This window comes from Telopea speciosissima, chromosome 7 (assembly GCF_018873765.1).
Source record: "Telopea speciosissima isolate NSW1024214 ecotype Mountain lineage chromosome 7, Tspe_v1, whole genome shotgun sequence".
In the NCBI taxonomy this organism is placed as follows: domain Eukaryota; kingdom Viridiplantae; phylum Streptophyta; class Magnoliopsida; order Proteales; family Proteaceae; genus Telopea; species Telopea speciosissima.
In genome coordinates, this window is record NC_057922.1 from 9,359,550 (window position 1) to 9,383,228 (window position 23,679).

General features: G+C 39.2%; 2 protein-coding genes and 1 long non-coding RNA gene across 4 annotated transcripts in view; 2 read left to right on the top strand and 1 right to left on the bottom strand.

Moving 5' to 3' along the window:
- LOC122667592 (replication factor C subunit 3) overlaps positions 1-15,760 on the top strand; it is a 28,081-nt gene extending 12,321 nt beyond the window's left edge. Inside the window, exons 2-11 of the mRNA XM_043863927.1 lie at positions 4,246-4,434; positions 4,524-4,740; positions 8,656-8,735; positions 8,826-8,985; positions 11,750-11,831; positions 13,118-13,247; positions 13,503-13,566; positions 13,659-13,727; positions 15,268-15,381; positions 15,485-15,760. Of these exons, the coding sequence (XP_043719862.1) occupies positions 4,260-4,434; positions 4,524-4,740; positions 8,656-8,735; positions 8,826-8,985; positions 11,750-11,831; positions 13,118-13,247; positions 13,503-13,566; positions 13,659-13,727; positions 15,268-15,364 (1,074 nt within the window). The 5' untranslated portion in view covers positions 4,246-4,259 and the 3' untranslated portion in view covers positions 15,365-15,381; positions 15,485-15,760. The remainder of the gene's footprint in view (positions 1-4,245; positions 4,435-4,523; positions 4,741-8,655; positions 8,736-8,825; positions 8,986-11,749; positions 11,832-13,117; positions 13,248-13,502; positions 13,567-13,658; positions 13,728-15,267; positions 15,382-15,484) is intronic.
- Positions 6,911-7,092, top strand: LOC122667593. Its single transcript, XR_006333818.1, has 2 exons — positions 6,911-6,943; positions 6,999-7,092. It is a non-coding gene; the product is annotated as an uncharacterized LOC122667593 (long non-coding RNA).
- Positions 15,761-17,881: 2,121 nt separating the features above from the next.
- Positions 17,882-23,679, bottom strand: part of LOC122667335 (protein CELLULOSE SYNTHASE INTERACTIVE 3) — a 38,855-nt gene continuing 33,057 nt past the window's right edge. Inside the window, exons 4-7 of one of the 2 annotated variants that reach the window (XM_043863591.1) lie at positions 20,319-22,851; positions 18,752-19,206; positions 18,302-18,418; positions 17,882-18,215 (exon numbers count right to left, since the gene is read on the bottom strand). In XM_043863591.1, coding sequence (XP_043719526.1) covers positions 18,054-18,215; positions 18,302-18,418; positions 18,752-19,206; positions 20,319-22,851 — 3,267 coding nt within the window. In that variant the 3' untranslated portion in view covers positions 17,882-18,053. Of the gene's footprint in view, positions 18,216-18,301; positions 18,419-18,738; positions 19,207-20,318; positions 22,852-23,679 lie in introns of both variants that reach the window. The other variant, XR_006333787.1, reaches the window with a different exon arrangement.

Sequence of the window (23,679 nt, forward strand, 5' to 3'; positions counted from 1 at the left end):
TTCACATGAAGATGAAAATTACATTCTTTATTTGCATAGAAAGCAACACATCGCTTAAAACTACACTTGCTGATCTCCACACAGCACGTTGGGAAGCTTCTGAACATATTTCAAATATTTGTCACGTGACAATTCCATTGACATTCAAATTTTATAGACATATTAACCCATATCATCATCAACCAATTTGGATACGTTCAACCTCATACAATTCTTTAACATGGAGATATACGAAGGTATGAAATGATTAACATTTTAAGCTTTGGGGGAATTTTGTTTTGCATGAGATACTGAGCCACGTAAGAGGCAATAGAATTGTCAATTTTATACCAGAGCTCGGCAAGAGTATTTGCCTTCTTCCCTTGTTTCATGAAACACCATAACCCACCTTTTGGCCTGGTCAATTTTTATACTTAGCCTCGCTACAGATCCTCTCTGCTAGCTTTCATTTTTTCCAACGTTTGGACCACAAGTCAAGGTCTTTTGATTAGGTTGTTGAGGCTATCTCCGATTTCTAAGATTGCTAGCTCACCTCTCTTCATATGTTCTTGGGTTACTTTAGGCTCTACCTTGTTATCTTGGGGGCCAAAGCTGTATTATAAATTCTCTCATTAATATTGCTTGATTTGGGGTTAATGCAATTGGCCAAATCAATTCCGAATGAATCGGTCAATTCTGATCCTTTTCTCTTTTTTTTTTTTTTTTTTTTTTTTTTGTTAATCATGCTTGTAAGTTGTGACATTTCTTCAATGCAAGAACCCCCCAAAAAAAAAATTTTACTTTGTGATTGATATGAGAATCAAAATATAAATATGCACTTGGACAACCGATCACAATAGGTATAGGTTATTGGATAGATGATGCAAACGCCAGTGGAGGGTTTTGCTAGAACTGCTCCATACGGAAGGGAAGATGAAAGATCAAGTTTTTTTTTTTTTTGGGGGGGTGGGGGTGGGGGTGGGGGTGGGGGTGGGGGGGAAGGGTAAAAAGATGAAATATCAAGTTACAACAGTTAAACAAATAGTTGTGTAGAGAATGGGAACAGGGAGGGTGTGCATAGTTTTTGTAATCAATAATGGTATAACATGGGCATGAGATCACTACCAGATCATGTGGCCCTTACGCCCAGACATAGAGAGAGTAAAGTGACTAACCCGTCTCTATGAGCCCACCCCTATTGGATGCTTATGAGCCTGTTCCCATTTGCCCTGTGCTAACGCAAGGGCTATGCGATCTGTCAGCCTTCTTTTTCCCATATAATGTAAAACAATACCGTATTGGACAAGGCTTGTTCTCTTTCGTCTCTTAAACTCTGCCAAATAAGTAACTATTACTTAATTGGCACATCTCTAAGTAACTATTACTTAATTGGCACATCTCTTACTTCCTTATATCTTATATGAAAAAATATTCCTATAATGTAGGTGAAGGGAAAGTACATCAATTTAAGGTTACAAATGCTTTGTCCTTTATGGTACGAAGCGATAATACGCCTTGGTTGTTCCCCAATATCCTTCATTACAAAAATAAAAAAATAAAAAAGAAAAGATCCCCAATATCCTTTACAAACCATATGAACCCTTCGATTAAGAGATTCTCCTTTGAAAATTCTTAAATTTTGTAGGGAGAAATAACACTATTTGGGCATGTGTGGTACACTGCCACTACGCCCAAACACATGGGCACGCAAAATAATAGGCGGCATGGCGCAACCCATGAAAATATGGAAAATCCCGATGGTGCGACAGTCATTTTCACATGCCCCTGTGTCTGGGTATTGGGGCCTCGCACTGCATGCACATGGGGAGCATTCTCTTTCCTCTTTCTATATTTAGTTTTTCTTGATAGTGTTCTTATCTTTCTCTCTCTCTCTCCCCTCTCTCTCTCTCTCCATAAATCCTTAGATTCCTATCTCATCTTTACTATGGACTCACCACTTACTCTATAGGTAACTAATATCTATCCGGACGGAGGTTGAGCATGCCGCTAGTTTCCGCAACTCAACCAATGGGGGTAGGGGGGTGGGGGAGGGCTGCGATGGAAGGGGTAAGAGGACTCTTTCTTGGGGGGAGGAGAGAGGCAAACACAGTGATGGACTGATGGTACAATGATAGCATACCTAGCCTTTACCCTATCTTTTCCAATATCATATTATATTTTAGGGAAAAATATCTTTGTCCTGGAGTGTTGCCGTAGTGTGGCCTACGCCAACACTCCAATGCATCTATTTTTCTCCTCTCCATGTGAAAAGACACCTCTACCCCTTGTTTTAAGGAGGAGAGAGATAGATACATGAGAGTGTTGGTATAGGCCACATTCCCGCACAAAAAACTACTTTCCTATATTTTATTAGGGAAAAGGCTTGTCACACCGCATATATAAACAAGGTAGCACCCACTGTTTATCTCTTTCTTTTCACATTTGAAATGACCCTAGCTTGCCTTTCTTTTGTGATGCCTCATCGCATGTCCCCATTGGTGCCACCTACTAGTTTATTACACATGAGCGGTGTGTCTATCCTTCTCCATACATACATATATATAGGGATTAAGGAAAAAGAACTCTATCCAAGAGCATGACCTGCGCCAATGCTCTCATATATTTATCTCTCTTTCACATGTAAAAAGACATCTAAGCGATAAGATAGAGAGATACATGGAGCGTTGGCATAAACCGCACTCCCGTATAGAGAACGACTTCCCATTTACATGGATAACGTGGGAATGACTTGTCACATGGAGAAATAATATGATCATTTTAATTTAGTTTGAATAGTTTATTGGGAAAGAAATTATCAAAAATAAAATAATCATATTTTGGTGGGGAGCATGTGGTCAATGGGAGTGCACGCAGAAGCATCAACAAAGATGATCATTTTGCATTTCTTGGTGCGGGATGGTCATTTTACCCCTAACGTGTTTGGCGTACGTGGCACATTGCCCCATAGAAACCCTTTTCCCTTACAATTTTAGCCTTGAAATGTATAAGTTGGTATAGGGCTGCAATAGGGTCAGGTTGGGCCGGGCTTTTTAAAACCCTACCCCAACCCCGTCTCAAGGCCTGAAAAATCTAACACTGACTTGTCCTCTTGGTCAGGGTCGGGCCAGGCTAACCTTGATTGAGCCAGATCATGGGAAGGGGGAAGGGAGATGCATGGTGTTGCATCAAGAATTGTGCTAGAGCGACCTGTTCCTGCAATATAGAGTTAGCAAGAGAGGGCCGGGCTGTGCCGGTTTGTCAACTCCGATGCCTAAGTTAGATCTCTTAACAACAGATAAGAATAATTGAATTCAGATAATCGTGGAAGGAATTTACCCAGATATTTGTAGGTGATGAGTGAGGTGTGGTGGGTAGAATCGTGCCCCATTAGGTAAGGAGAGTCCTAGGCATGGAGTGAGATAATTTAGGAGTAATTATAGGGATAGCGTTGATCCCTTGATCCCCTTGCGCTTTATTAGGTGTCGTATGGGCGATAATCTCGGGCCACTAGGACTCGTGGCGCGTTCTGTTTTTGTGGAGTATGGTGCGCGGGTCACTCTGAGAAGGTCGTCCCTACCTTCCCCTGGGTGGTCAAGGTCCTGGTCTGGTTGTGCTCTGAGGAAGGGTCAACCTACAAGCTCTCACCATTCGACGATGCTTGGCTTCACACGTATGTCCCTTGAGGTCGGGTGCGCGCTTGGGTCTCGTCCTTCTGGATAGGGGTGGCTCGTGCTCGTCTTGCACAGTCTCAGCTCGCCCTTGATATACGTGGCGGCTTCTTATTAATCGGCGTCTAGTGACATATCACATGGATTGAGTTGGGAGTTGGGAAAGGGAGAAAATAACTAATTTTATATAGAATAATATTGTAATAAAATATGTTATATCACTTATAATCTTTATTTATAATATATTATTTAACAAATATGTGTGACGTTTAAAGTTTATAATATATGTTATATTAAACTATAGTTTATATAATAAATTAAAACAAGACCGGGCTTAATTCGAGGCTTCAACCGTGACCCAGCCCGACTCTAACTCAGGGTCAAAAATTCCAGCCTTGACCCCGCCCTTAGGCCAGGTTATCTCACCCCAGACCCTGTCCGGGCTCAGGGCGGGCCAGGGCAGGTTCCGGCGCCAAACTTGCTTAGTGATACTTACAGGGCTAACCACTTATTTCCCGCCAGAATGGTTTAGCTTCCGATACCAATCCCAATCCAGTATATCGCTCACTGAGACGCCCGAAGGCCAGAACCCACTGTGTGTGAGAGAGAGAGATGGCGGAGACGATTTCACCCATGGAAATCGATGATGCTGATCGGCCACCAAAGCCCAACAAGGGCAAGAACGTGGTCACCGTCTCATCGTACGGCAAAGCCACACCGTGGGTGGAGAAGTACCGCCCTCAATCCCTAGCAGACGTTGCCGCTCACCGAGATATCGTTGACACGAGTAAAGACTTTCACATACTGTCATTTATCCTAGGGTTTTCTTTATTTTATATTCATCTGAAGTGGTTTTCGATTTGATTTCTGCAAAAGTCGATAGGCTTACGAACGAGAACAGATTGCCGCATCTCCTCCTTTACGGTCCTCCTGGAACCGGCAAGACGTCGACGATTCTTGCCGTTGCTCGGAAGCTTTATGGAGCCCAGTTCCACAATATGATCTTAGAGCTGAATGCGTCCGATGACAGGGGTATCGACGTCGTGAGACAGCAGATTCAAGACTTCGCCAGTACTCAGAGCTTCTCCTTTAGGTAATCACACGTTTTCTTCTTTAAATATGTCTGTGGATGAGTAATGCTATTTTGGAAGAATTTATTCGCATTACAAATGTGTTAGTTTCGTACAACCGAGACATAATTTAAAAAAATAAAAAAAATAGAAAACCTAGTTATTATTGTTGTTAACCATTGAAGCACCATATCTTCTTTAATATTATTAGTTCAGGAAGTAATGAGTATGCACTATAACTTGAAGTTTTCTGTTAAGGGAATGGGAAAATATGATCAACTCTAATATCCTCAAGGTTTGAAGAAAAAAGTTATAATCTTTTCCACCAAAAAGGAATGGTGGAACTGGACTTTGATGGTTCTTCTTTGGGGTTGGGGGACTTATTAGGTCGATAGGTTGTATTGCTTTGAGGATTTATTCAGGTCCTATAGATTTGGGAACTCTGTGAGAACAGAACTTACCTACCATCCAGTTGGGATTGGAGTTTGCTGCCTGAGCTAGAGGTCATCACGGCAAAAGGAGAGTCAATAAATATCATTGCTTGGCTTCCAATAAAGATGGCCACATGGAGATTTGCATATGTTATTAGACATAAATTTCCTTGCTTCCCAGGTAAACTCATCATTTCAGTGGAAGCCATGTGCAAGAAATAACATGGTGGATCTGTTGGCAGAGCAAGGGGGTTAAGTTGGCGTTATGGCTTTTTTTTGCGCTTGGCTGACTAGCCTGACATGCATTATTGTTTTTGTGATTCTCCTTTCTCATTATGTTTTCAGTGGTTGTGACTTTGTTCTGTGAAGGGCTTTGTACTTTGTTTTCATCTTTTTTTTTTTTCTTTCCGGTTTCAAATTACTGTTATGTATCAAAACAATATTAACTGGCAGTTGCTGGGCTAGCCTTCACCCCAACCCCCTCCCCAGTGAGAAAAAACTGAGGCTATAAACATATCTCATTCCTATGCACTGCCTGTTGGGCAACCCAATTCCATATGATTGGCCCATTTGGGGTTCTACCTGGAATGACATGAAGGGCCATAGCACATCTGAACAATAGATCATGACTTTTCTGAGCATCCAATTTCTTCAGGATTTCCCTTTTGAACTGAAGTGATGTCGAATTTGGTGGGTGTTCCCATGAGGGTATCTGTAACTTCAACTCAAAAGGGGGCTAATGTAGCAACATGGTGGAAATTTCAATATGCTTTCATGATGTGATACTTTTATACACAAAGTCTCAATGCAATGGGCCATCTGAAACACATTGGGTCTGTGATATCTGACATAGATGATTCATATCCTGAAAAATATTGTTACTTCTTTATCTCAAGTTGTCCATCGACCCATTGCTTGAATTTTTGTAATCCTCTAAAAAAGGGGAATAATGCCAACACCATAATATGTAGGACTATATGGGGATAAACCTAAGTACATTGAATTGATCCGGGATACTAAAATTGGGGTTTTGAGGTACTAGGGTTTCAGCTTTTGTAGAAAATTATGGTGGGAAATTTAAAAGTTGAAAATAGAAACATATCTCTCTGGAAATTGACAAGAAAGAATGAGAAAAGGAAGATAAACATTGGCAATCACACTTGATTTCTAAGCATCACACATTCGAAATTCAAAATCTTCCATTCATCATCTGATGATAGTCAGACCCAGCCGAAAACTTACAAAAGAAGAAATCATAATAAAAGGATGTTAGAATTTTTAGTCATTTAGAAGCTGGGATAAGCTTGTTCCTGTTTAGGAGATTATTTTGGATCACTCTAGGCCAGTCCTAATTAATCCAGTTCAAGTCTCTATCAATGAAGGGTAAAAAATAATTAATGCACGTGTGAGGAACATGAGAAGCATTAACTAAATAGTTATAGATATTAGCTAAAGTTGTAGAGTCCGAGAAGATATTATTTCAGTTGACAAGTCAGTTTCATAGATGGCTGTGTAAGTTTTAAAAATGTACAGTTCTTGAAATTGTTAAAGAGTCTAAAACGAGAGTCTAGAATCCTCCCAGCCACTCTGTAAAAGGGAAAGCCTGTTACGCATTTTCGAGCAAGTTGAATGAAAGATTTTTCTTGTGTTGCTATTGCTAGTCCTAGTACTTTAAGGTGCCTATTCCTTTGACAATGTTGGATCTGACCTTGAACCAAGGCCTGTCCAAGGAGGTGGACTCCTCCCGTTCCCATCCACTTATTAATGTAAGGCCAGTTTACAATTAGATAAACAAGTACTAGCCTCATAGTAGGATCAATATGAGATAATATCTCAGTAGGTTACAGCAGGAACGCCAGTAACAGAAACTATCAATCCACCTTAACAGTAGGTGAACATCAGGGTATGTAATATATTAAGCCCTCAACATGATTAAGATACTCTAATTGATATTTAATCATAGAACACAAAAACCAAACCATAACTAGACTATCAACTGACAGTATAACGAAGAACTTTACCCAGAAAAATAAACAGTCACCAAATTAGTAACTCAACTTTCTCAGATGGGGGTAATTTATCTGGTCGAAGGTATCTGTATTCTGTATGGGATTGAAGAACCCTTCAAAATCTCAGCTAAAGTTAATGGCTGGATGCTGAGATATCAAGGTGTCTCAGAAATTGAAATTAAAACTCAAAATTAACAACTCACTACTGCAGTAATATTGAACCATTGGATGAACCTGAAGTTACCATCGAAGGGAGGTCCCTTGGGGGCTATTTCACTGCCAAAATCCGAGCAGGAATGGATGGCTTGATCAGGTGTTACAGGTCCTTGAACTTTCTGCAGAAATCTCGAATAACAGTGAACCGCAAGAATGGAAACTTGATCTTCAGGTCCTCTTCTCAGTTGGAACTCGATGGGGGGGGGTATCTTTAACTACTCCAGTACAGATAGTAACACCTTCGAATGCCTCCCTTATGAATATAGTTGCAGGTTAACAGAGAAGTAGAAAGTAGGATCGATAGAGAAAGAAATAGAAGAAGAAGAGGGATAGGGGATTGAGTCTCTCACTCGCACCAAAGTTTAGTAAAGCAGGTGAGTTTTGAATTCCTAAAATTAAGGCTAGAAGAAAAGTCACCAGAATAAGACTTTAAAAGAGAAAAGATCTCTTGTTTGGAACTTGGCCAGATGGGCCCAAACATAAAACTAAACTAAACTTGACCTACACTAACTTAAAATAATCCTAAATGCAACATATCAAACAGTGGTAATTTTTCAAAGGACCTTCTGTTGGGAAAAACCTATAGTGTTTATATTTTAAGCCAAGAAGGAGAATAGTTTAGGTGAGAGGATGAAACACTAGTTTTTGGCGACAACACTGGCCAACCTTATATGCAACTTATCAAACATCATTGTCATGAATTTCAAAAGCTGCTCTCAAGGATGGGGCCTGTCTTCTGAAACTAGTTAATTTTCACGGGGCCACTGTTTCCGTCAATGTAGAGTTGAACTTATAATTTGTGTGTCTAGACCACGTTACAAGTTCTCAATTAGCCTAACAACTTAAATTCTGTTACTTATCACAAATTATTCATTGCATAGCTCTAGTTAGCTCATATTTCGTTAGAGGTTGCTTGGAAATGGCTTAATATTGTCACTGCTTATTAACATATTTGAAATGTACTCATATGATTTTTCTTGTATCGTATATGAATAGCCACCTGGTGAATTAAAATTTAACTTCCTTTCACCCTTCTAATGGCATCGTGGCAAAAGATGTCTTAATTATACACCTCCCTGTCCCTGCTTCTGAAATCACCGCACACAAAATGTTGCAAATGTTTGCTGTCTGATGCCATGGCTACTCTGCACTACCTGAAATAGAGATGATTGTCTGTGAGTGCTCATTTTTACCTGCTTAGTGTCTTGGTTGACAACATGTGAGAGCCCTCTGATGGTTGTTTGATGCATTAGTTAATTCGATAACACTTTGTTTTTTTCAGTGGAAAGTCATCTGTGAAGTTGGTTCTACTGGATGAGGCAGATGCCATGACAAAGGATGCACAATTTGCCTTGCGTAGAGGTCTATCTCTTAAACTTCTCATTATTCTTCCTACTACGGGTCTCTTGTTTGTGCTCAGCATACTTATATATGAACTCATGTTTGCTGTAGTGATTGAGAAATACACAAGGAACACCAGATTTTCCCTTATCTGTAATCATGTCAACAAAATTATTCCAGCATTACAATCCAGGTGCACCCGATTTCGATTTGCTCCTCTCGATGCTTCGCATGTCAGGGAACGTCTTAAATATGTAATAGAAGCTGAAGGGTATGTTTCTTAGTTTGTCATGAATCTTAATCCATGTGTTTAATTCATTTGGTAACAAACTACAGCTTGCAGCGTATTTTCGGCTTTTTAAGGATATCTGTTGATATATGTATATATATTCCCAAATCTATTAACTTTGGTTATTAAGCTCATGATTTCTTATATATAGCATCACGTGTGTGTGGGGCGCTTGAAAAATCATTACTTGACTCTGAACAGTAGAAGTCGTTTTGTTTTGTGTCTAATTGGATTAAAAGTGTATGACATAGATAACCTGACTAGTATGAGTGTATATAAAGTTATATACCAATTTGCTCCCTATTTACATGTCTTATATTCAATATTGTAGAATCCATTTGCTGGAAACAGCCTCTCTGCGAAAGCAGGGGTAAGGCTGCGTACATTATGACCCTTCCCAGGCCCCGCAGTGGTGGGAGCCTTGTGCACTGGGTACGCCCTTTTTATTGTATAATCCATTTGGTTTTTACTCCTGATCAGTTGGAGAGTGAAAGCATGGGGAATCATTCGACTTGGTAGTTGGAATGTCTCTAAACCCAACAAAGTTCTTTCTATTTCATCCTTCTCCTCCTTACCTTCCTAGAGTTGTGTGTCATGATGATGCAAAAAAATTGGGGGCATTTTGGTTTAGTTTATAAAATGTGCCTCATTATCAAAAAGATGAAAAAGGAACTACTAACTTTCAAGGTAAGGGGAAAATCATACTTTCAAGAGCTGTGTAGGGGAGCACTCTGAAACTCAAAAGGCATCACCTGTGATGTTCTATTGTCATTCTTAACTATTTAGAAATTAGAATGCATTCCAGTGTTTTTAAGTTTCTGATGTGCCCTAAGCAAATGCATCAGTATGATTACTTTGTTTATGTTCAATGTCTCAATTGGTTGATATTGTGGTGTGCACATGTATATCGAAGATTATAGTGGACTATTGATGTAGCCTAGGTGAAATAAGTCTCACTTAGGACCAGGTTGTGTAATAGGTTGGCCGAATGGGCAGATTAGGGTGATTAGGGCAAAAATTAGGGTTAGGAATTGGAGATTGAGTTAGGGTTTTATTAGGTAATGGTATGCAGGTTTTTAGGAGTCTATTGGTATAGGTTTTACTTAGGTTTGAATAGGAATCCTAGTCAGATTAGGAGTGGGAATTCCTAATCTGAATCCTAATCACAAACATAACACATCATAGACTTGTACTCTAAATAGGAGTATAAGTTTGAACAACTAACACAACTAAATACTTATCCCTCTAAAATCGTGGAGGGAGAACTTAAGAAAATAAATATAAAAAGACTGTTTTAACCCTAATAAGAAGAACTGAAAACTAAAAAGGCTCCAACGCAAATCAAAGGCTGCTCTTCTTCTTCCTGCGTGAACTTGGATCTGCATCAACTATGCACTATGTTGCCACTTAAGTCCAATAAAAGAAAATCATGTTAATGCAGATCGAATGGTGGATCTGCAAGTAATGGGCTCACTTAACGATTGGATTAATAAGATTCTAATTTGAATGCTAGACAAGGGCCAGATCTTATCTCAGATTTAACAGGATCTCCAATTCTGAATCAGATATCTACTTTAAGGGATCAGATTTGAATCTAACGAGTACTAATTCTAAATCATTAAGTATAAGTCGGAATATCAGATACCAGATTAACAGAACAGGAACGGATATTAGATAAATCTTAGACAGATATCAGTAATTTGGAATCTCATATCTGTTATAAGGTCTTCAGAACTTGCAGCTTGAGGTCTGATCTAGACAGGCAGAATTTCCCACAGGATGCTGCAGAAAACAGAGATGAGAAAGAAGAAGAGGAAGAGAAATAGGGAGATCGATGGAGGGTTGGAGAAGATAGAGAAAATAACAGAACCTCCTAACAAGGTGCCGCAGGGATAAGGGAGAAAAAAGGGGGAGACCAGAAACATGGGGAAGGGAGAGATTCCATTCAATTTTCTAAAACCGAAAATCTAGATTTCATTCCATTCTCAAATAGGGGAGGGGGGGTGGGTTGGTTATTGGTATTTATAAAAATAGAGATGAAAACTCCTAAATTGTCTCTACTAATGGACTCTTAAACTAACTAAACACTTAACTTAAAAGGACTCTTCTAGATTAAATTAATTTGACTACTTAACAGCAGAAGACCCACTCAATCTTATCCATGTACTTAATCCCATGTATCTCCTTAAATCCCGACTTTTGTGTTTAACTGTTTATAAAAGAGGCCCATTACGATAGAAAAACTCAAAAATAACAAGCCCAAGGTCCATAGAACCCAACTATGGGTCAAAATAAAGTATTCTAAGACCCAATTGGCCCAATGCCTCGATTAGACACTATTAACTGCATCACATGCCACATGGGCTTGCACAAACTACTATCCTACTTGCTTCTACAATGTTGTCGGGTTGTTGGAAATCTGGAGCACATATGTTGGGTAGTCTGCTTTTTTAGCAAATGGTCTGGGACCCAATGAAAGGCAAGGGCATTGGGTCTTGTTGAAGCATTGTGCTCTATGCTCCAATACAAAAGGGTCTCCCTTGGCTACCATGACAGATTCATATGGCTAACAGCACTGCATTCCTGCTTGCTTTTAGTTGTAGCCTGGCTTTGCTCCTTATTCTTCCTATATCCTTTTTCTGGGGGGCGGGTGGTAGCTGTTTATTTTTTCATTATTTACATGTATGCTTGCTAGCTTCTCTGTTTTGGGGTAGGAACTTATGTTATCTTTTGTTTCTTGAACTAGGCTTGATGTAGCTGAGAGTGGCTTAGCTGCCCTTGTACGGTTGAGCAATGGTGACATGAGAAAAGCTTTGAACATTTTGCAGGTTCCAATTTCTTATTTTGTCATTTTTTTTTGGGAATGTTGTCCTTTGTGTTCTCTTCTAGCTAATTATGCATCTTGCAACATCTGCATTTTACTATTTTGTTTTTTTCAAAAACTTGCTTTCAGATTTGTCATTGCTATCTCCAAAATTTTTCTCGTGGTCTGGCAGTAAATGTGTTTGTTCAAAAGATATTGCAAGCAGGATTCATACTTTTTTTTTTTTTTTTTTTTAAAGAAATGCTTAAAAAAGCGATTAGTTCTACTTTCTCAAAAAGGGAGGCGGGAGGGTTGGTGGGGAATGGCTGTCTTGCCAAGCTTGGTGAAACGTGCACCGCATCTGTTACATGCTGTTTTTTTTTTTGGGGGGGGGGGGTTGGGGGTGGTGGTGGAGGATAAAGTTATTTTATTCAATTTTGAAGCCATCAGCATATTTACTGTGATACTATTTTAGCCCCAAAAGGGGACATAAATGTTAGAGGAGCAACAACAGAGTGATTAGAGAGCAGAAAGGAAGATAATTGGTTATGGCACTTGTGTGAAGGGGCAAATTTTTGAGAGAATTGGTCATTTGGTTGTTTGCAAGAACAGGAATAAGAATTCAGATACAAGTCTGTTGATATATCAGAATCATGGAAATTATTATCTTATTTATCAATACTGTGATATCAAAGCAATAAACAAACAATAGAAAATGGAAAGAAGAGGAGAAGGAAGTATAAGAAAGAAGAAGAGGAAGGAGGAGAAGGGGTTAAGGGAAAACACAAACTCACGGTAGGCTTGAATGAGCTTCTATCGTGAGATTAATTAAATAGCAAGCAGTTAAAACAACGTCCACCCAAAAAAACTAGTAGGCACATGCATATGAATTAATAATGACCAAGCAATCTCCAATAAATGTCTGATTTTCCCTTTTAGCTTCTCTATTCTGATTTCTGCTGAGGACTATAGGAACAACTTGTTGATGAATCATACCATGATCAGAACAAAAAGAGGAAATTTGAGCATGAGTATACTCAAGTGCATTATCAGCCCGAGGTCTCAACCGTAGCCCAGCCCAATCCTGACCTCGGGCTTGAACAATCGAAGCCTAACCCGCCCTCAGGGTTGAAAAATCCAGCCCAGGCCCTGTTCAGACTCAGGGCGGGCTTGGGGCCTTGGGCAGACAGGGCCAAACTTACACCCCTAGTTACTGTGCAATGACTTTCTCCTTATTTTTTCTGTTGGTTTATTTCATTTTGCAAATGGATTCTGGAATTACGTTCTTAGTCATTTCATTGATGCATGCAGTCAACACATATGGCTTCTCAGCATATAACGGAAGAAGCGGTTTACCTGTGCACTGGAAATCCGATGCCGAAAGACATTGAACAGATATGCTATTGGCTTCTAAACGAATCATTTACAACTAGTTTTAATCGTATCCAACAATTTCTGTTGCTCACTTTGTTTCCGTATTTGGAATAAGGGAAAAGTGTCTCTGAGCCGAAGGCGTTTCCTACTTCCTCTCATATATGAATTTTTTAATTATTTTTTCTCTCCTGAAAAATGAATAAAAAATTACTTTGTAAGAAGACATAGGAAATGCTGTAGGTTCGGAGAACCATTTCCCTTGGAATAATTATTTGTACATGATACAAAACGTGGCTTCTGTTGTCCCCTTAGCCATTTGAAGTGATATCCGAAATCAAGACGAGAAAAGGGTTGGCCTTGGTTGACATTGTGAGAGAGGTCACTACGTAAGTGATATATGGTTTAGCTACTCGCTGATTTATTTTTTTATTTACTGGGAGAACTTCTGCTGTATAATGTTCTATCAATGTGTTTACAGGTTCATTTTCAGAATCAAAATGCCATCAGATGTCCGAGTCCATTTGATTAATGATTTGGCTGATATTGAGTATGTTTCTATCTTGATTCACATTCTACATAACCTATCTGGTTCACATTATATAGTATACTGTAACAATATCATATTTAACAAACCAGAACAGATAAAGAAGAAATAGAGAAGAAGTCAATGGAGAGAATTTCTGTTCTAGGAATAAACAGAACCGAGAGTCACTAGCTATAGGCTCACCCCTTCACTAAATAAATAATGTAGGAATACAACTTAGAGATCAATCAAAGTAAGACACAAATTAACCTAACCTATCTAGGATTCATAAACAACTTAGGACTCCAAGTCAACAAAATATCACCCAAACTAAAGAAGTCTCAGAACCTAAATTGCATATTATATGTGTACATGACCATATGTATCCCCACAGTACATATGGCCATGTACCCCTTACAACTCAAATTGGTTGACATTTTAACATATACAATGATAGGTAAGATTTTATTGGTGGTAATCTTAGGGGTGCAATTTAAGAAGAGTATAAATGTGTTACACCAACAACAACATATGGGCCAAACCCAATAGGGCATATACATTTGCATGCTTGGATACAAATATGGAAAAACTTGCTGAAAATTTTAAGCAAGCATGCATTCTGAATTGCTGACAGCTACTGTACAATGAATCAGTTGACTTGGTCTTATATTGTTCATCTGGAGGGTCTTGTATAAATCTGGAATAAATTGAGTTCCTTCTCTTTCTTTCTCTCTCTCTCGTGCGGGTGCACACTAAGAAATATAGTAATAAAGAGAAAGATTGGAATGAAACATAGGCAGAGAGAGAAACAGCACATGGCAAAGAGAGGCCAAGCCTACCGAGCCAAAGCTCAAATGCACATTGAAACACAATCTCCCTCCCCCCCTCCAACACACACACAAAATAAAAAAGAAATCATCCCAACGCCGGCCAACAAAACAGCCAGCTGGCCCTGCCACTTCTCTGAAAAAAACTCTCCAATCCCAAAAGCAACATCCCCTAGCAGAAGATTTTTTTTTGTGGTGTTAGTGGTGAGGGGAGACAGCTTACAATCTCTGACCTTGACTCTGTTAATATGTTGTCGGCTAGTTGAGGACACAACTTCATGGTGTCAAAATATGGTTAACAAAATGGCAAGGTAGTGACATTGGATTGTGGGTTATTGGGACCTAGGCCATGAGGAACTCTTTTTGGAAGAGATGATTATTCAGGAATTGGAGAGGTGAAATTTTAAAAACTATAGCTGGAGAAATAAGAATTTGGTTTTCCCAAATCATTTTGAACAATTGAATTCTAGGTTACCTTCTATTGATCAATCCTTGTGATGGTGTAAGTTAAACTTGACCTTTTTTTTATACATCTTATTTTAATTTCTATATTGTCTATAAATTAAAAAATAATAAAGAAGTAGTCTATCATGGCAAATTCTGTCTGACCCTTTAAACTACCACCCAAGAGTTAGGCGTAAAGTGTATCTCAGCTTCTGCTTTTAACAGTTAAATATAGCGTGACTGTTTGAAGAAAGTTGGACCTACAGGACTGTCCAGTTGGTTCTTGTGAGCAGGTACAGGTTGAGTTTTGGGTGCAATGACAAGTTGCAACTTGGATCACTTATCGCTTCTTGTACACACACTCGATCTTCTATGGTTGCCGCAGCATAATTATGTTTTCTATCTGGGTATGTTGTTTATGTTCATTCTGTTACTTTGCATGTGATTTTCACTTGCCTGAGCTATAAACAAGTAGTCAGGGTCTCATTTTTGTCATTTGTCTGGTTGCAGCCCTAAGACTGCCAGATATCGTTGCCCCAGTTCAAGAATTCAAAGGATTTAAAGTTATAATCTACTCGTTTTATGCTTGGTAGTTGAGCATATGCAAAACATAATGCTTGTCCTTTTCCATTGTTACATGGGCATCCGATTATGCGCAGTTGTCCATTTAGCTTAGCTTCATTTTGATCTTTTTTGTTTTTTGAGTCAAGCATATTATGTATACAGTGCAAAACAGCGTATCACAGTTGGGGTACAAGAATGATAAGGAGTGGTTGTTTGTTCCTTGTTTTCTGTTTTGCTTTTGTTTGAGTTAATAGGGGTGGACAGCTTCCACACTTATATTTTTACTGATCTGCAACATAACGTAATTGTGCGTGTATGAATTTGAGTGCTTTGGGTAGGGAAAAAGTTTGCTAATGACTGTTATGGTGCAGGCATATCTCTGGTATGAATGCCAGAAAAAAATGGCTATGGTTTACAGGGATTTTTTTTGGGGGTGGGGGAAGAGGATTGGGGTTTGAGCACCGACTACAATTTTGTTGCTGTTAATGCCTTTTCCCATCCTTTGGCTTCTTGGGCTAGTCTCTTTGAAATAGATGGTGTAGAGGTTTGGCTCTGGTTTTTAGGTTTATCATATCTGGTGTATATTTTAATAACTCTAACTTAAGATTTGGTGGTGTTTCACTAATTTTCTTTGGAAACTATCAATCAAATGTATGCATTAGCCTTTTAACTAGTTATTGAAAATATTAGTCATTAAGCTACTTCTTAGTCATATATTATTAACCACCACATGTCAACTGATCTATTGCTACTTTTCAAGGCAAATTGTATCATGTTCTACTCTGGTTTTGGCAGGCAGCGTCTAATCTGTTCTTAACTTTGCCACATGACTGTGGCATGGTAAACATATCCCTTTGAGGCGCTGCCATTTGGGAGAGTAATTTTTTTTGTATTGATTACTTAGCCATGGACTCTTCTTTGGGGGTGTCAACAGGAAATTTATTGAAAATCAAAAGCAGAAATCATGACAGGTTGTGGAATCTTGCTTGAAGCCTCCCTGTGATAGTGTCTTATCATAATGGGTTACGGGGTTCACTCAAATGGTTTAGACTTGGAGACACAGACCAAAACCGGACGAGACTGTCGAGATATCCTCAATGGTGCCCCCTCTCCCCCTCTTATTTATAGATATATCCACAATGTTACTTGCTGCAGCTGTGGCCAGTTCGTGCACTACATTACTCCAATTATTCATTACATGGAGGAACTTTAAAAGCAGAGGGAAAATCTGCGAGGCTATTTTGCTGTAATCTTGCCTCTTGTCATTTTGGCTACCTCTTTTGCTGCTTTGTTCTCCACTGCTTCGGCAGAAAAGCAACTGGAAGTTGAGCACTCGGTAGCCAAAAAACAACATAAATGCTCATGAATAATGAATCTCAAATCTGTTAAAACATTTGGTTTCATGAAACTTGCACCTGTTTGATATGGTCTGCAGTCAAACGGTTTAATTTTCATCTGTTGTGCGGTAATGGAAGCTATTTCCTATGTAATTTCCTCACTACATCCTCCGCTGCCAAAAGAAAAAACTACCTGATTTTGTGTCCCATTGGATGAAGCAACAACGACCACACATCGTTGAGGAAACATAAACCTGGTCCTATAAATATCCTAATTTAGAGAGATTTTAATTCTCTTACTCTATAAATTTAAGCGACCTAAGCCGGGGGGTTGAGCTCATAAAAGTGGAGATTTTTCCAATTCCATCAACAAGACATAGAAAGAACTATCATGCCATTACTTTGAATTTATTCTTCACGGAACATATCGTAACGGATATAACCAAAGGTAAGGTGCCCAATGAGATCAATGACACAAGAAGATCCATTAAAAATAAGATGATATGCAGAGTAAAGAGATGGAATCCTAGTGTGCGGTTTACACTATATGCTGCCATAAACAGTCAAGTCGGGGGGAATGCCAATGAAATCTTTACCCATCATGGTTTCTTTTGTTGGTCCCATGGGGTTATTAGTTGAATTTATAATCTTCCATTTATCAAGGGTGACTTCGTATCTATATATTTCCAGTACACAATACAAGCAGCAGTGCAGAAAAAGAGCACGCTGTGCAGACACCTCAGTTGAACCAATTTCTCAAGACCCATTCTTTCTAAAGATGTTTTTTATCTACTAGAATCTACAGCTTCTGTACAATCAACTCCTGCAGTCCTGAATTCCAATCCCTCTCCCCTGCTCCTTGTGCCTCCCCTCCCCCTCCCTCCCCCTCCCCCAAATAAATGGGAAGAGGGAAAAATCTATTTCTGATCTACACCGCGGGGAACTCTCGGACTCTCAAATTCTGCAACTTAAATTGACATTTACATTTCACCACAACATTCCTTTCAAGCTACAAAACTGGACCTCACCGAAGCAATAATTACAAGTGAAACTAACCAACCTGCAACACATTGGGATGGATCACAATAATTACATCCTCCGCTGCTCAGCTTCTCGAGAAGCTTGGTTGATCCACTGACTTTGTCAAGTGTACAAGTAGAAAAACGCTCACTACCCATTCACATGCTCTCGTTTGACATCCTGTTGGACCAGATGATCCCAATTTCTAGTGTTCGAGATGATCCATCTTTCTTCTTGTCATGGTTCAGGCTGAAGAACCCACTGTAAACACCCTCCGTCACAACTTTATCTATTTGGATTGTCACTCTTCCAAGAGTAGACTGCGAGGCACACCACCATCCCGCCCAAAATAGTAAGAAAAACACGGAAGTTTAAGAGGATCAGGAAATATAAAGAATCTACATACCTTCCCAAATGTATTTTTGCTTTTGCAGAGGATGTGAAGTTTTTGTCCCTTTGGAGGAACGTCAAATGCCCAAGTAAACCCTTCTTTCCATTCTGGACAAGTACTGTGGCTCACAACCTGAAATATTGATGACACGTCAGTGAGAACAATTTAAAATGCTGATGGTTGCATCTAATACAATGCTTAGAATCTCTGAAAAATAACATGTAATATCCCCAAAAGCCATCATGTTTTAAGGATTAAGACATGACAGCTGTATTTCAAGAATTCTTCTTATGGGCATCAGGCATCATCAAGGAACGTTTTCCTTTTAAATAAATCTTGCAATATAATTTCTTGAAAATATTTTGGAATTCAAGGGAAGTTGGTATAATTTATCGCATGGATAAAGCAAGTATACATATCTTGACGATACTTATATCAACTGTTATGCTTACTCTGGCACTCTACCTTTGTCTGCCGTGGTGGACCATTTCCTATCGTCAGACGACAGAAGGCATTTGTGTATCCCACGGTCTGTTTCAAGTTGTTTCCACGCTTAATGGTGACTGTCAAACACCCAGGCAAGCAATGTAACAGGCCGTCTGCTCTTTCATGGAAACTCGGTGGGCAAGTTTTCATCAGCAACTGTAGAATTGGAATTGCTTCAGCAGCAATCATAGCTTGAGCTTTGGCAATATCTATGGGCATGGTTGACCATGACTGTTTTAACAAGCATAAGGTGTCTAATACAGATTCCTGAGCAGCCTCATCTCCACCTTTCAGTGCTCCTACTAAATGTGGGATGATGAGGGTAGCTGCTTCAGAAACGTGGAGCTTAGAGAAGTTGCTGAATATCACATTTATAGTTCTCAGGACTTCCACATTGATAGTTTTTGTGGACCACAGCTCTTTCTCCAATGCAGCTTCAAGACAATAGTTTCCATTAACAATACAACGGTTAAACTAGGAAAAAAAAATTCAGTTGAAGGACACAAAAAAGAACATGAGAACAGTTATATTTGTTCCAATCTGGAATTCGTTCACAATTTGAAATCTTTCATGACCTACCACTTTGGATGGCTTATGTGTTTATCTTGGAAAGCATGTGAACATTATAGAAGATTAGTTGGCTATATCATACTTCCAAAACATGTGGTGAAGTCATTAAAATATGTGGTAAAGTCCATTACGAAATTTCTGCATGGATGTCATTCGAGTTTATATCTTTCTTAGGTCCTCACCAAGTGAACATATCATATGTGGCTTGCAAGGATATTAATGGCAACCTAGGAGTCTAACTAGGGTATGTGGAAATCTCAAACTTTGGGTCAGCAGGCTTTGAACCTGCACAATCAACTCTTGAAGAAAACTAAAATGAAATCTAAACCCCCCCCTTCAAAAAAAATTTTTGAAAAATGAGATAAGAACAAGAAACTGTGGTTACCCACAAACATTGGGCCCTAGAAAGAACCAATTATTTCAAAATTTTATATTGGGGGTTGGCAATGTCCAATGCAAAATTTGGGTTTCCAAGACAATCTCCAAGCCACCATAGGGGTTGTCAAGTGTCAAGCTGATCTAAAAATGTGACAGGAAGCAAATCAAAAGTTTAGACACAAGAACTTCCACATTTGAATAAAAAAATTCACTGCTGTCAATAGACTATTAAAAACCACTGAAAGTATATCCTTTCGTAACTTATTTGAAAATATAAAGTATAATTTGTATGGGAAAAAACATATCCAATCAATCTAATAAGGGCAAGCATGAATTGATAACCTGACAAATCGTTAATTACAGACAGAGAAAACCAAGTTCATATTTCAGAAGGGCCTAAACAGCAAGTATAAAAAACTTTACAAGTTAAAAGTTAAATTAGTTCCCGAGACAGAACATTTAGAAATTTGGAGAAAAACGAAAAAAAAGTTTGAGTCCTAGATAGGATTAAGGTCAAGATCATCTGGAATATATGATGCCAAAATATAGAAATGAGTGAGAAGATACATAGAATAAAACAGTTACAAAAATGGCTTACCTGTCAAGGACCTGATGAGCTCATTTGATACATATTCCTGAAGTGTGTGATTAGAAAACAAAAATTTGATCAGCAATGATGCCTGTGCAGCAACTTCTGAATTTTGAGATAGCAGAAGTTCCTGTATTGGCAATATGCCACCTGCTTCTGCAACAGCTCGCCGATTTGTCCTACTTTGCACAACCAAGTTTTGCAATGCACATATTGCTACCATTTTCATTTCTTCAGTTGGCTGGTCTTCAAGCAAACTAACGAGTGCACGACATGCAGATACTGAATCACTAGCTCTAGCGAGTCCCTCATGCTGGAAGAGGTCACCAAGTGCAAGGGCTGCAAGAAGTCTACCAGACTGTGATCTGGTCTGTGGATCCAATAGATACTGAGATAAAGGAGCGATGGCATACTTGGAAATTTTCATTTCTCGCACCCTTATATTGTTAAATAGAGCCTCGAGTAGTCTTCCAGATGCTTCTTCACACTGATGAGACCTTAGAAGGTCCAGCAGTGAATCTATTGCACCAGCTTCAGCCATTTGTTCAGCACTTGAAGCATCATTCTTTTCTTGAACAATTAAGGCATTGAGAGCTACTGTAATAGTGCTCTCCAATGTTGAGTGTAACATTCTCACAAGGACCACTAGAGGAACTTTGAAATAATATTCAGCATTGAACCGCAAAACATTTGAGAGGACCAATGCAGCTGATTCCCATAATACATGAGGTGGTTGAGGATCATCTTGAATAATAACCTTAGAGAGCTCAAAAATACCTCCAGCATCAGCAACAGCCTTCGGCCAGCTCATTGATATACTTTCTAGAGCCTTTATTGCTGTCTGCTGCAAGTTCAATATTCCAATTCCTGCAAGCTGAACAAGAGGAATGATTGCATTTTGTGTTGTAATGTCTCGTTGGAAATGCTCCTGAGCTAGAAGATGAGACAGTAGTTCAGTGCCTAGCTGCTGGATGGCTTGAGTAGGCGATTCCAGAAATGAAATCAAAGGTTGCATGACTTGGCTTGGAGTAAGTCTCAGAGTTGAAAGGCTCTGTGGTTTCTCCAAAATGTTCACTAGTGTTTGCAAGGCACTATGCTGTCCCCACAAACTGACATCTGGGCGGAATAAAACCAAGAAAAGAGGCTCCACAATTCTGGCAGCGGCTGAACTTTTTGCAATCCCACTGCTGTTTGTTAAGATGCGGAACAACTCAGCAACTGAGGTGCATAGTGAGCTAGGTGCGTCAGTGAGCAACTCAAGACAGTTATCAATGACTCCAGCTTTTACCATGTCCAGTTTTAAGTGAGTACGGTCCTTCCCCAATTTTATAAGAGAATTGATGCTCGCCTCAGAATGTAGGTGGTTAGACACAGAAATCAACCCAACAAGAAGATCTACAACATCAAATGCTGCTGCAAGCTCAACTTGCTGTTCATCATCCAACAATCTCTCAAAAGCACAAATGCCAGATTCCACTGCTGTTCTTGTATTTGACTGCATTAGTGATATCAGAGGTTCTATACATTCAGAGGCTATTGGCATTGCTCGCATCTTTGAGTTACCAAATAGCAAAAAACAGAGCTGCGCAGCATTTCTCTTTAATTCCAATGATGACACAGATGTTAAAATCTTGTACAGGCAGTCAAGTGGGTTTCCTTCCACATCAGTGAATAATGATGCATTAGGATTCAATTTGATCAGAGTAACAAGAGCAGCCTGTTGCTCTCTTTCTGTTCCGGAACTAAGCATGTCTAATAATGGTTGGATGGCTTGCCCAGCCAATTCAGATTCTCTGATGTTTCGTGCATCAAAAAGCCGATGCAGAGCCCTAGCAGCACCAAATCTAGCATTTCTTGACCCCCAACGTAGAACAGCTATGAGTTGATTCATAGAACTTAATGACGCTTCATGACGAAGCAGATCAGAATTCCCATACAATATTCTCAATAGTTCAGATATAGTGGCCTCGGTTGAGTCTTGAGGACTCAGAGAGAGGTACTTATTTAGAGCATCTAGAGCTCCAGCATCTGCCATAGCCAGTTTATTTGCATCATTTCCATCTGCAAGGCAGGTCAACAAGTGAACAGCAGTTGGAGGGGCACCTGGCCTATCTGGCATTGGTCTCAATAGGTCAACCAACAATGGTATAGATTTGCGTACAGTAGAGCCAAATCTTACATCTTCAATTTCAAAGAGGCGTTCCAGAACAACTTGTTCAGGGTTATGAACTAAAAAAAATTCTTCAGAAAGAGCAACAAGGTTCGGCATATCTGATTCTATGTAACCAATCAGAGTTATTAACCCTGCAACTGCACCTGAATTTGCAACAGCGAGATGTATTCCCCTACTTCCACAGCAAACAAGACTAGCCATTGCTTGAGCGGCAAAGTATCTATCAATCACTTCATCAGACTTGAGTAGGAGAACAAGTAATGGTATAATCCGCATTGTGGGAGGAGATAGAACAACATTTGCATCCTGGAACAAAATGGCCAAAAGCAGCGCACTAATCCAAAGGCCTTCTGTGTCTTCAAATTCTGCCTGTGATGAAAATAAGCTTTTAGTACAGGTACAAGAACTTAGAGATGCAATTCTGAATATGTATTAAAACAGAAATGTAGAATAATATAAAGAAGAAACACCAAAAAACAAGTTGTTCAGAAACCACAATGGAAAATGTAGATGCATACGCTTAAATTATTGCAAGAATGGATTTCCCATGATCCTGTCAACCACGGATTATTGAAATATAACCTGTCTCATATATGATTTTAAACAAGCAGGTGACTTCAAGTAGTCAGTAATTTTTCTAACAGAAGATTTATGCTTGTGTGACAATAATATACTATAAAAAAGAAAAAGAATATTACTCATCCACAAAATGTCTAGGTACAAGTAAGAAATTCTTCACAAAGCACAGGAAAAAAACAGCAATACATCCTATCAATACCATAGAATGGACCTTTGGTCTTCCACATACATTCTATCAACTTCAGGAAACTCCTTTCATGTGATGGCCCTGGTCCATGATGAAGAATGCGAAGTACTTGCAGATTCTCAGCAATTTCCTACTCTTACCTTAAGGAATCCTATGGTTGCACTTTTAGCATAATACTAGTCCTTTTACAAGCTTTAAAAACAAAGGAGACAAAAGGCAAGGATGAAAAGATAATCTAAATGATATCTTTAACCTTATGGCCCATGATACAGGCATACATCTTGCCAAATTTGCACTTTCACAAATCAAATATTGGCTCTCTACTCATCACTTCCTCATAGCATACATCCAATAGCCAAATGATATCCTTGACTCGGTAGAATGTCCAATGTTAGTAAACATTAGGTAAGGTAGCTCTAGATAGGAGAAGG